The sequence below is a fragment of the Temnothorax longispinosus genome, chromosome 3 (assembly GCF_030848805.1).
Source record: "Temnothorax longispinosus isolate EJ_2023e chromosome 3, Tlon_JGU_v1, whole genome shotgun sequence".
NCBI lineage: Eukaryota > Metazoa > Arthropoda > Insecta > Hymenoptera > Formicidae > Temnothorax > Temnothorax longispinosus.
Genome location: NC_092360.1, coordinates 22,257,484 through 22,270,740, shown reverse-complemented (window position 1 = coordinate 22,270,740; position 13,257 = coordinate 22,257,484). Strand labels below are relative to the sequence as shown.

The following is a 13,257-nucleotide window of genomic DNA, read 5'->3' as shown; positions in this document are numbered from 1 at the left end:
AGATACGGATAACACGAGGAGGAGAGTCGTAAATTATGAATGACGTGAATTTGATGTCACATGAAAGTTTCCGAGGATAGATCCATTATCGTAGAGCGCATTACATTTCATATTCCTCACCCAGGGTTAATAAAAGTTAATTCTAATCGATTTCGCTGCACCGCCAGGTATGAACGCGCATTCCGTTCGCTAAAATCGACGGATAAGGCTCATGAAATAGGATTCTCCAGGAATCTTTCAACGGCGGAATATTTATGCCGCTCTGTAGAACGCCTCTCGGAGACACTATCCTCCCGCCACCTCCACCCTCGCTCTCGCTATCCCGTTGAGTGGCGGTGGGGAAATCCGTCTTCTTTTCTTTCTTCTCACCGTCGCATCCGCAAGAAGAAATCCCGTGCGATGGTGCGGCGAACCGCGTCGAAGAATGCATTTAAAAATTCCGGAGAGGCGCCGGTCGGGGTGAAAGGAGGAAAGAGGAGAGACAGGGAGGGATGCATACGTAACTCGACGTATAATCACCGCGTCGAAATCCATCGCGACGGCGGGAGTAACCTCCGGATTTAATCGCATCGCGCCCCGCGTCCTGTTGTTACTCCCTGTCGCTATTCCACGAGACACTCTGACAGGATTCAAGAACGTGCCTCGAGTCGAGTCCTTGTTGTGATCATCGCTCTTAAACCCCTTTCACTCATCGTCGCCTGTAACGTCTCTACGAAGTAGGAATTTTCTATCGGACTTCGATCGCTCGCGGTGTCTATCGAACATATGGGACTCGTGTCAAATTCTACAGTTATTAATTATATCTTCCTCCGCATTTAATGCTTATAACGTAACTCATTGCGATATCTCAAATTTTTATAAATTTTTTAAAAGAATTTTTTTTATGATTTGGTGTAACTGAAGTACGAACTATTTTTAGTGCTCAGTTATTTTTAACGAAGCTAGAGAGACTATCACACCTGCGGACTATCGCGCCTGCAGATAACGACTGCTCTCACGCTCTCGTTAATTACGTAAGAAACTATTCATTAAGCTTTGCAATAAATATAGTTTGTTATTCGTTGAGCTCGCGATGTCCGTAACATGTTATCAGTAATTAATGATTGGTTATATCGATCGGCTGACAGTCCGTCGCTTCCTGCGCGCTCCAATAGAGACAAAGACACCTCTCGTTAATCGCTCCCGGTCGCGTGCATGCAATGAACCTAAAGGCGTGGATTTCACCGTGGCATTAATGCGCGAGCACCTTACGTGGGACGCGCGTACATGCTCAGCTCGAAATGGATTCAGGAATGTCGACGTTCGATTCGCTTTTTATCGGTCAGCCCGACGCGCGACGCACCGATCGGCAGCATTGCCCACGCGATATACGTATACGCAAGGGATAGATGCACATGCAATCGCGCATGCGAGAAAAAGCGAGAGCGCAAGCCAGCTCGTTAATTAAGACGTCCGCCTACCTCGCGGTAGCGTCGCGATTATTATTTTCTTCGCTTTTAAACGTCATCGATTGAACGTCGAGACGCAAAAGGCGACGATATCTTATCCCTCGCCCTGCGCTTAATCATCTTCTTGTCCTTTCATTCTTTATTTTCTCCTCTGTGTATGCTATTTTTTCTTTTATACCTCTGCGCCTTGCGCTTGCCTTTAAAAAGTTCCGCTTTGACGTATTACATAAAATAGGAGAACAACAATATACTAAGATTTTGATAAAAGTTCAACGGTAGTTATTTTCAGTTGTTACTTTGATGTGAAATAAAATTCTGGTTAAGTAACACTTTAATCAAGTAATGTCTACTGTTTCCTATCTCCACTTTGCGTAGAAAAATTATTGCAATAAAAATATCTGAAATAAAAAAGATTTAACTCTTGTTTTCGATTAATAGAACGTTTTCTATGAATTAGGATAATTATTGGATATTTATTTTCCTCGCGAATTAAAGTATATAGGATAAAAAGTTTAATAATATTTGATATACCGAATTTTGTATTCGTTGTTTATTGCACTTGATAATTGACATATTATATCTTTATCAAATTTTCTATACGTTTATGTGGCTAATCATTTCTGACTCGTCCATCTATCCCCAAAAGTTTATCTTTAATATCAGTTTACTTTATTATTATAGCTACTTTCATTTTATTGAGGTCATTCTTTTTGCATCTATCCTCTATTGTGCTCGTAGTCGTTTGCACGCAACTTTCTTGCGAACCTCTTGCCTGTGCACACCTTGTCTCCTTCTTTTTCATCATTACCAGGTACCCCCTTTGCGTTTGCGTCTGCCTCGCGATGCGTCTGCCTTCTTCTTCCATTAAGAAATAATTTCTATCTGCTCCCCCGTCTCTCCTCCCTTCGCTCTTAACCCTCCTACCGGCTCATCCTCGACCTCGCCGACCTTGCCTTTATCCCCGCGCGTTTATTAAAGCCTCTTTGTGCGTCGACGTTGGTTGAGGATTTGCCGAGGCCGAATGACGCGCGAACATCGCGCGAACTCGGCGTTAACGTATATATACCGACGCGAACGCGAAATCAGACGCTAAAAAAGACCGGCCGCGGATACCCCGGGCAAACCTTAGAATTAACAACCACCACTAACACTCGGTAGCCTCGGTATAATTATTGTTATTTCTCTTCTGCCCATCCCGCCTAGGCACAAAGATTGTAACATAGTTACCGCGCCGTGATTGCCTGTCTTAAGTAACGACTCATTACTCGGCCAGAGGTCGAATGCTGATCGGTACGTAGTGGACAGCCCTTAGTCCTTAGAATTCTTCTTCCGGATTCTCCATCACGCCACGATCCTTCTCGACGTCTCGCAAAGTTGAATCGGTTGAACAGTTCTTCCGGAAGAACGCGAAGAATCATTTGACATGAAACGTATTGACATTGAAACGTCGAGTTTCAATTAAATGATTAGACCACCATACAGTAAAACTTTCGAAGAGCTGTGCTACAGAAGTATTTCTGTAGCGAAGTATTTCTAATTAACTGTTTTATATTACAATAAGAACTTGAAGATTTTCCATTTTGTTCATTCAGACCATAGTCTGACTTCTGAGTTTGTATTCGCGACTGTGGGGAATTGTCAACGATATATAAGCAATAATCCATTCTTCCGCCTTTATTAAAAGGCATTAATTATTGTTCTAATGAGCATTGTAGAGTAGACGAACAGATGTTTACCAAATTGCGGCAAATTGCCTGTTGGCTCGATTCACGCTGCGTGACGCGACTTAATTAATATTTGTTAATTAAATCGGAATAGTGACTGCGCGCCATGCATTTACCCACGAACTTTGCTTTGCTCTCTCAATTCAATTTGTTGTAAATTACACGCGAATGCTTAACTATTCCCATTTCTGCTTCGGTAAAATTGCCCGTTTTCAGTAATGTGCACGTCTTTTTCCGTATTACGATACATTGTCGTTAACAAGCTACAAGATCTGAAATTATTGAGCCAATATCAGTGCGATTTTGCTTCTTGACGTCGAAAAGTTTAATATTTCGGGAAGTACTTCCTATTGAGCAGAAGGATCAACGTGTTCTTTGAAATCTACGGAATCGAAGAAGTTCACAAAGCTAAGCAATTAAATAAATCTGTAAAAACTTTACGTATTTATAAATTAAAAGCCAAATTTAGTTGGTTAAGCACATAATTAGGAATTTACCGAGTTAACGCAGTCGTACAATGTTACCATGAACATTACCATTACGAAGGATACAACTGTTACGAAGCTCAGGATGATAGTAATAATTACCAAATGCGCAGCGAGTGTCATTCTGTAAATTTGATTACATCGTCAGCTAAACGTCACCGCTAAAGCGATTCGCTAAAGTGTTTCGACATGATTACTGTTATTACCATTCGAAAATATGATCTTTTTATTAGACTCGCGAACGGTTCTAGTCCCCGGGGGACCTACCTCCATCCGTCGTCGTCGTCATCGTTTCGCTGTCAATTGAAAGCCCGGGATGTCGCGGACTGGGATTTAATTTACGACCCCTTAACCGCGACCGCGAATGAGACTCGCGGTGAGGTCTAAGAAAATGAACGTTACGCGAGAGCGCACCTGGCAGAGAGATGATTGTACCACGCGCGTCCATGAAAAAGATGTGACGCGCTGAGAGTCTCACGTTAAAATAATAGCGTGCAAATTGCAGCTACGCTATTACTTTCGGTGGCTTGTAATCTTATATCTAGACGTCTGGTGATCACCAGCCAGCATTGAAGTTACAAAAAAAAAGCTCGCGCCCGCGCGACAACGGATATACGGGATATTCACCTGGGAAATTTGCGGGGACGCGAATGTGCACGACAACGTAAATATCCATGTTATATATACTCCCGGTAATACGAAAGTAAAATTCACCGTTCGTGTCAAATGTTGCTGTGCAGTCGGATTATTATACGCCATTACTATTAAAATCGATGGGTGCATGGATACGTCGACGAGGGACTGCGCGTATTAAATATTTTTGGAAATGTTCCGTTCACTATCGTGGGAATGGGAAAAACGGAATACGCAACGAGAGGTCGTCACCGAACTAATATTGATAATTAATACCCAATAAATACTTAAACGGAAGTAACATTCACCCCGCGCGCTGCTAGCCGAGCTAACAGTTGTTCATAATTTCGTCGTGAATATTTAATTCTTCATCCCGCGCGTATCATCCTCGTTTCGTTAACACCGGAGCACTCTGGCATTATATATACGATAAATATATTATACAAGCCTGTTAACTGCAATCATCAATGACTGCGTCTCTCTAATTTTACGCAAATCCGCCGATTATTGTAAATTCCTGATTTTTTAACGAACTAGCGATCCCTACTGCAGTGGAAATATTTTCGACCAGACGAATTATATATTTTGTAGGCAGCTAATTATTTATATATAAAACTTGATATATCTTCTTCAAATCTTCAGTCTTCTTCAAATTATTACAAATAATTATATTGTAATTACGTTTGTCAAATGTTTTCTGACGTGATGAGAATGCATACTAAAAAGATTGCATCGGAACAAACAGAAAAATCAAAGATCTACAACAAGCTCAATAAAATTTGAAATTTTACATTGCAAAACCTTCTTAAGATCCAGATATTTTCTAGGAAAAATGTATCTTATATTCATAGATTTATTTTTAGTATGCAACAAAATAAAAACTTAACCGATGAAACAATGTAATTACGCCTTCCTGGTATTTGGACTATCCTACAATAATTTAATTAAGATAAATTAACTGCGCTAATCAATTTACATTAAAAAATATATATATATTCCTGTTGCAGGTTGTGGTGGAAAGCTCGACGCTGGCGCTGGAGTACGGCGATCTCGAGATCGACGCCGGTTCACCGGTGAATCCGGATCTGCTATTCGATTCGCAGCTGATGCATCTTTACGTGCTGACAGAGAAGAAAGTCTCGAAGGTCAAGGTGCAGGAGTGTTCGGTCTACAAGACCTGCTGGGACTGCCTCGGGGCGAAGGATCCATATTGCGGCTGGTGCTCGTTGGAGAACAAGTGCAACTTGCGCAGTGACTGCCAGGACGCGGCCAAGGATCCGCTTTACTGGATCTCTTACAAGAGTGGTAGATGCACGACGATCACCACTGTCACGCCGGACCAACTGCAGCGCACCACCGCCAGGACTCTCGAGCTCGTCATCGATAACTTGCCGACCCTTAATGGGCAGTTTTTGTGCGCATTCTCTGCCCTCGACAAGACATTGATTACGAATGCCTCGCGGAAGTCCTACGGCGTGAACTGCACCACACCGCGTACCGATTTACTGCCGTCGATACCGCCGGGCCGGCACCATTTCACGGCCAAACTGTCCGTACGGATGACAAACGGCCCCGATTTGGTGGCGACGAATTTCACTTTCTTCGACTGCAACACATACAGCTCGTGCACGCAATGCGTGTCGTCGAGCTTTCCGTGCGACTGGTGCGTTGACGGTCATCGGTGCACACACGACACGGCGGAGAACTGTCGTAACGATATCCTTGTCACGGGAGTCAGCGTAAGTTTCTTGCGATTTATCTCTAAGATTGAAGAGGGATTAAGCGATAGAAATCTCTTCATTAAGGCACCTGATGGGATCTCGCCGCGGTCATGCGAGAGATCGTGAACATCAGAAGCGAGAAATGACACGCTGACAATTCTTGCGCGCCATTTTTAAATAAAAAGATATTTGGATGAAAAAAACACGTCTGATCGGTTTAACTTTAATAAAATATTCCGAAAACTATCCTTTTCCCTTGACAGTTAATACACAGCCGTAAAATGAATGTACGAAGCCTAGTCATGCAGGTTTATGCGCAGGAACATGACTACACTTCGTATTACATTTTACAGATGTTTCTTAACTGTCAAGGGAAAAGGATAGTTTTCAGTATATTTTATAAGTGTATTAAAGCGATCAGAAGTGTTTTTTCATCCAAATGTCTTTTTATTTAAAAATTTATTATGAAATTTATTATTTATTTAAAAATTATTTGAATTATCCTAATAAATGATTCAAATAAGGGAGATTATTAATCTATCAAATAACAAATGGTATATAAATATAAAATATTAAATATAATCGCGAAAACATTAATAATAAACGCGCGCATTAAATTCATTATATAGAATATAATGCTCGCACTACAGATGTTAACAATACTGCGCAACTGCACAAAATATTATTAATAAACGATTAGTTGCACTAATTGTGTGTAAGTATCGGTTCAATTGATTCACTCGATCACACATATCGTGCGTCACTTCGCGGAGAAATGATAATTACATATAATGAATTGCGACAAAAAATATGTAGTGTAACGCGAGACATATTCAAATCTAAGTAAAGCTAAAGAAATAATTATTACAACAAAATAATATAATTTATATAAATTCTATCTTCTAATATATCGCCTTGATCTCCACAAATAAACGTATAATACGTGTGAAATAACGCTGCTTCGATAAATAGTCTTTGCTTCAATACGCTTGCGCACTATTAATTGTAGAAGTTGACTGATTGCACGGACAATAATCATTAATGAGCGGAATATTCGCATTACAAAGAATAATAATGCGATGGCACGTGGAGCAGCTCGCGCCGCTGCCTGCCCGCTCTAGTATCATCACGCGAATGGTACTTAGCATGCCAACCTTGCTTAAACAACGACCTGTCATATGCCGCAAATAAACAAATGGCAAGACCATACATCAGCCAAAATGTTGTCCGTGTTCTGCTGAAATATATAACGATTTATCAAATAAATTCGTGTCGAATATGTTCTTTTTTGTATTCGAAATCGATTTTTGCGAATGGGCTTAGTTATCACATCTTGCGTCTAGTTTTGAATCGGTTTGTGTCACCTACATTACGAATATTATCGCTCGACTGAGAATTTTTGGAGGCGCAATGAAGATATTGAATTACTTGAATTTTAATTTAACGAGTATTTATAACTTGATTGATACGTATATATCTATGCATAATAACGTTCACACCAAGATACATGAATAAAATGAATCATTATATGCAAAGAAAAGATTAGAATGGCGTTATTTAATAGGTAATTTTTAATGATTTTTAAATCTTAACAATAAACTAGAGTTATTGGCATGCGAGGAAATTTCTATCTCCATTTAATTTCTCGCTGAATCTCGCAAGCAAATGAGAATGCCACGCAACAAGCGATCGAATACAGAAAATATCGAGTAAACTTTCATTTATTTTATTTCATTATTTAATTAAAATACGAATATACGAGTTTGCGAATGTCTTGAGCGCAGCAAAGTTATTGACATGCGCATTGAATTTTTTGTATGTCAGATTTTACTTGGAATTAAAAATGATTTGATATCACTCTTCAAATACACTCAACCGGTGACGCAAATTCCTAAGAAATCTGTAATAATTTATATAGTCAAAGAAATAAGAAATTAAAAGTATCTTTAAAATCACCCAGTAATTGATATATATTTATCATATTGATAATTTTTTATTTGAGTCTAAAATTACACATATGCACGCCTCGATTCTTTATGAAAGAAATTAACAATGCTCCGTATATCAAATCGTTTATTTTAAAAATAAGTTCAAATATGAAAAGAATCTAAAATTGACAATCGCACGTCCGCTTATATCCACATTTTACTGGAACTCATTAAAGTTTCAAAATGGATTTATACATCGTTTTCGCAAGATAAACGATTCATATGTGCTGCAAACTCACAACACCTAATTTCGGAGCAGAATTGCAATTCTGTTGTTGCGTACATGTTAACATGCATCGACTAATTTCATTTCGACATCAACTCGATTTGTTTTGGAGTTAAAACGTTGTGTTCACTCCATGAATATTAATATGTGATTATCAATTAACTTGTAATTTTTGATGAAAACTCGATGCTGAGAACTTCGCTCTATAATTCGAATCATATAATGTCTGAAATGATTAAATAGAATAAAATTGAATAAAAAGATGCTAACGGCGCGTTGATTAAATTGAAAGAAATAGTGCGTATATAAGTGAAATAAAATCTGAAATCTGAATTGACGTAATACGTAAGAAATGTTGAATTGTTATTAGCTTGTTTTTTCACCTCACATATATCTTGCAGAGAATGGGACCAAGCTATAGAAGTGGGCCAGGTTTTTGTCCCACTATAAACGCCACCGAATCTCAAGAGATCCTCGTGTCTTCCGGTATCAAGAAGGCGATACGAGTTAAAGTGCATATCATTGGGGTATGTCAAAAACATATTACATCATTAGATTTTTTATCAATATAACTTTTTGTCTCTAAAAAAATCTTTTGTAAAATTGCGAAATATATTACAAATTTTATAAATGTTTTTAAATCTCACTAATTGTAAGTACATTATTGAATTCAGGATTTTGTTGAGGTAATATATATAAACGTGAATTCTATTTAAAATGTGATTTTCAGCAATTCATCATACAAACACGGTTCGTGTGCCAATTCAACATCGAGGGTCGCGTGACGAGCGTGAACGCGCGTCTGTTGGCCGACACGATCTACTGCGAGGAGACGGAATTCTCTTATACCTCTCGCGCGCCGAACATCACGGTACCATTCGCAGTGATCTGGGGCGGCTCCAAACCCTTGGATAATCCGGACAATATACACCTTGTGATATACCGTTGCCGCGACATGGCGGACAACTGCGGCATGTGCCTGGCCCTGCCGACGAAGTACGGATGTGGCTGGTGCCAGAGCTCGGACAGATGCGAAGTGAAGGATCAGTGCGACCGCGGCTTGGGCATGTGGCTGAACAGCAACCAGACCTGCCCAAATCCGGAGATAAAATCGTTTGAGCCGGTAATGGGCCCCTGGGAGGGCAACACGAACGTGACGATTCGCGGCATCAATCTTGGCAAGACATTCAAGGTAAGAAAGACGTGATTCGGTTTATTCTGTTATTCGTTACCGAAGCGAAATACATAGTCTCTGAAATATCGTCTCCGTTTATCATTCTTGTGTGTTTGCATAGTAATGTGTTATAATAATTAATGGAAAATATAAAAAAGTATTACAAAAATATTAACCGAGACGTAAGTCGGGAAGATCGATTTTTTTCTAAAACTTCAATTGCGAAGTAATTGCATTTTTACATTACTACTTCGAAATTCGAAGAAATAACGAAGTTATGAAATATCACTGTAGCTATAGCTTGCTATTGTGTTAAAAAATATCATAGACTTTATAGTGATAAATTAAAATAATAAACGTAAAAAATATATTAATGCAATTTGAGCAACTACAACTCACTCAAATATTACACAAATGTGCTTCCTACCGTAAAGATTTTTTAAATTATGAAATTCAACACTGACACTTGCTTTTATATATTTTGCATATTAAACTTTTATCATCATTAATACAATATCGACATTTGTTATCCGATTATATTCGTTCAATACACGTAATTGTTCAATATATATTGCAGGACATAGTTGGTGGCGTTACCGTGGCCGGCATGAGATGTCTACCTTACGAGGAACTTTACATTCGAACGAAGCAAATCGTTTGCCGAGTCGACGGACCTGGCACGCAGGAAGGCAGGAGCGGACCCGTTATCGTCAAGATCGAGGACTTCCGCGGCGAATCAGACTACAATTTCGAATTTGTGGATCCACAAATCCTCACGATATCACCCAAGTACGGACCTTTGAGCGGCGGTACCACTATCAAGATCACCGGTAATTATATGAACGCCGGTAGTACCATCCACGCTGACATCGACGAGCTACCCTGCTCCATAATAAGTGCCGAACCCAACGAGGCTCTTTGCATGACGAGTCCGAGCGATCGAAAGAGGAGCGGCATGCTAAAGATGTCCTTTGACGGTGGCAAGCGTTTATACGACGGTTACTTCGAATACGTCGATGATCCGACAATCGAGAGCGTGGAGAGTGGCGTGGCCGGTCAGATGAAGGTCCCAAAGGGGATTCCGGCGGGTGGAATAAAGATCTCGGTGACCGGTAAGAACCTCGGCTACATACAGAGCCCGCAAATGTACGTCTACTACGACGAGAAGATGTTCGTGTCGCAGTGCGAGGTGCATAGTCAGGAGAGCATGGTGTGCAAGTCGCCGACCATCGAAGTGCCCGAGCACATAATACTAGACGCCGAACGACCGCTTTCTCTCGAGTACGGTTTCCGTATGGACAACGTCACCGGCGTGCAGAATCTCTCGCAGCACGGCTTCAACCACTTTCTTCTGTACCCAAATCCGATCTATGAAGTCTTCGACGAGGAAGTCAAGTATTACAAGAGCGATTATCTGACGATCAATGGTCAACACCTCGATCGTGCATGCCAAGAGTCCGACGTGGTCGTGCAGATCGGTAACGCCTTCTGCAACGTCACATCCTTATCGCGGCAACAACTCACCTGCCGGCCACCCTTGACGCAACCGCCGGCTATCGATGCCCAGGGTCTGCCCAATAAACAAGAGTTGCCGGAGGTAGTGCTGATAGTGGGCGGTACGCTACGTTACAACATCGGCAAGCTTAGCTACGCACTGCCAGCCGGGCTGAACGGGCCGTTGTCGAAACCCGCGCTCATCGGCGTGATCGCCGCCATCGTGGTCTTAGTATTCGTATTCATAGCGTTCCTTATCGCCTATCGCAGAAAATCCACGGAGAGTAATCGCGTGTTGAAGAATATGCAGGAGCAGATGGACATTCTTGAGCTACGAGTCGCTGCCGAGTGTAAGGAGGCATTCGCCGAATTACAGACGGAAATGACTGATCTCACAGGGGACCTCACCAGCGGTGGCATACCCTTCCTCGATTATCGCACTTACGCGATGATGATATTATTCCCCAGCGACGACAACAGTCCGGTACTGCAGTGGGACAGGCCAGAACTCGTACGAAAGGAGAAGGGATTGCGCTTGTTCGGTCAACTGATAATGAACAAGACTTTCCTGTTGTTGTTCGTACGAACGCTCGAGAGCAATCGTTATTTCTCGATGAGGGATCGGGTTAACGTTGCCAGCCTAATTATGGTTACGCTACAGAGCAAAATGGAATATTGCACGGACATCCTGAAAACCTTACTGGCGGATCTTATCGAGAAGTGCACGGAAGGCAAGAGCCATCCAAAGTTGTTCCTGAGACGGTAAGTATACGATATTCTCAATTATTAATGCTCGATGTTGATATTTACGATTTTAAGGGACTTATTTATTTTGTAGAACTGAGAGCGTTGCTGAGAAAATGCTGTCTGCTTGGTTCACATTTCTCTTGTACAAATTCATGAGAGAATGCGCTGGTGAACCACTGTACGTACTGTTTCGTGCGGTAAAACAGCAGGTCGATAAGGGTCCTGTCGATGCGATTACATCGGAAGCACGATATTCTTTGTCCGAAGAAAAATTGATCCGACAATCTATCGATTTCAAGCCAATGGTAAGGAAGCGTCAATACTTCGAGAAGATACTTCAAGATGATGCTTTGTAATAATAACGCTTCTATTACAATTTCAGACGGTCTACGTCTCGATATCCCAACAAACCGTGTTCGTTGGCGGAATGGATCCTAACACGGAGAACGTGCCAGTCAAGGTCCTTGACTGCGACACAATATCTCAAGTGAAGGAAAAGGCATTGGATACGATCTACCGTGCGACTCCGTACAGCCAAAGACCCCGAAAGGAGGATCTTGATCTCGGTAAGAGACTTTCGCGTTTGGATACTTAAACCTCATGTAAAATCTCATGCGATTCTCGTATTATACCTGATGAAATATTGCAGAGTGGCGGACTGGCGCATCTGGTAGATTAATTCTTTACGACGAAGACTCAACAACGAAGACGGAAGGCGAATGGAAGAAGAGGAACACTTTGAATCACTACAGGGTACCGGACGGAGCGTCGCTCAACTTAGTCTCCAAACAATCGTCTATATACAATCTCTCGATTCTGTCGGAGAAAACGGACAAATCGCACAAGTACGAGACTTTGAATCTGAGCAAGTTCAGTTCGGCGAGTCCTCCGCTTTCTCGCGCCACTTCGCCGCTCAATCAGAATATTGACGCCGGTATGAAGGTTTGGCACCTCGTCAAACACCACGATTCCGACGCGCGAAAGGAGGGAGATCGCGGCAATAAAATGGTCTCGGAGATCTATTTGACGAGGTTACTGGCGACCAAGGGTACGCTCCAGAAGTTCGTCGACGACCTGTTCGAGACAATATTCAGCACTGCCCATCGAGGCTCGGCGCTACCTCTCGCCATCAAGTACATGTTCGATTTTATGGACGACCAAGCTCTGCAACACGGCATATCCGATCCGGAAGTGGTCCACACGTGGAAGAGCAATTCCCTTCCCCTTAGGTTTTGGGTTAATCTTATAAAAAATCCCAATTTTATTTTCGATATACACAAGTCCAACATCGTGGACTCGTGTCTATCCGTCGTGGCGCAGACGTTCATGGATAGCTGTTCGACGTCGGACCATAGATTAGGTATGTGTCTTTTAGCAGTTTCTATATTACTACTCCTGCGTGTTAATTAACGGGATTCGGAAATGTATAAAAATTTTTCTTCCGCTGTGTTCTTAGGTAAGGACTCTCCGAGTTCAAAACTATTATATGCAAAGGACATTCCAGTGTACAAAGAGTGGGTAGAGCGTTACTACTCAGATATTAAAGTCATGCCAGCCATATCCGATCAAGACATGAATGCCATGCTTGCCGAAGAGTCAAGGGTATTTATCCACTTT

The 13,257-nt window shown here is 41.5% G+C and overlaps 1 protein-coding gene across 1 annotated transcript in view; it reads left to right on the top strand.

Annotated features, from left to right (window-relative positions):
- Positions 1 to 13,257, top strand: part of Plexa (plexin A) — a 212,616-nt gene that overhangs the window by 195,098 nt on the left and 4,261 nt on the right. Inside the window, exons 4-11 of the mRNA XM_071772265.1 lie at positions 5,298 to 6,029; positions 8,627 to 8,752; positions 8,956 to 9,417; positions 9,977 to 11,655; positions 11,732 to 11,945; positions 12,023 to 12,206; positions 12,290 to 13,000; positions 13,097 to 13,242. Of these exons, the coding sequence (XP_071628366.1) occupies positions 5,298 to 6,029; positions 8,627 to 8,752; positions 8,956 to 9,417; positions 9,977 to 11,655; positions 11,732 to 11,945; positions 12,023 to 12,206; positions 12,290 to 13,000; positions 13,097 to 13,242 (4,254 nt within the window). The remainder of the gene's footprint in view (positions 1 to 5,297; positions 6,030 to 8,626; positions 8,753 to 8,955; positions 9,418 to 9,976; positions 11,656 to 11,731; positions 11,946 to 12,022; positions 12,207 to 12,289; positions 13,001 to 13,096; positions 13,243 to 13,257) is intronic.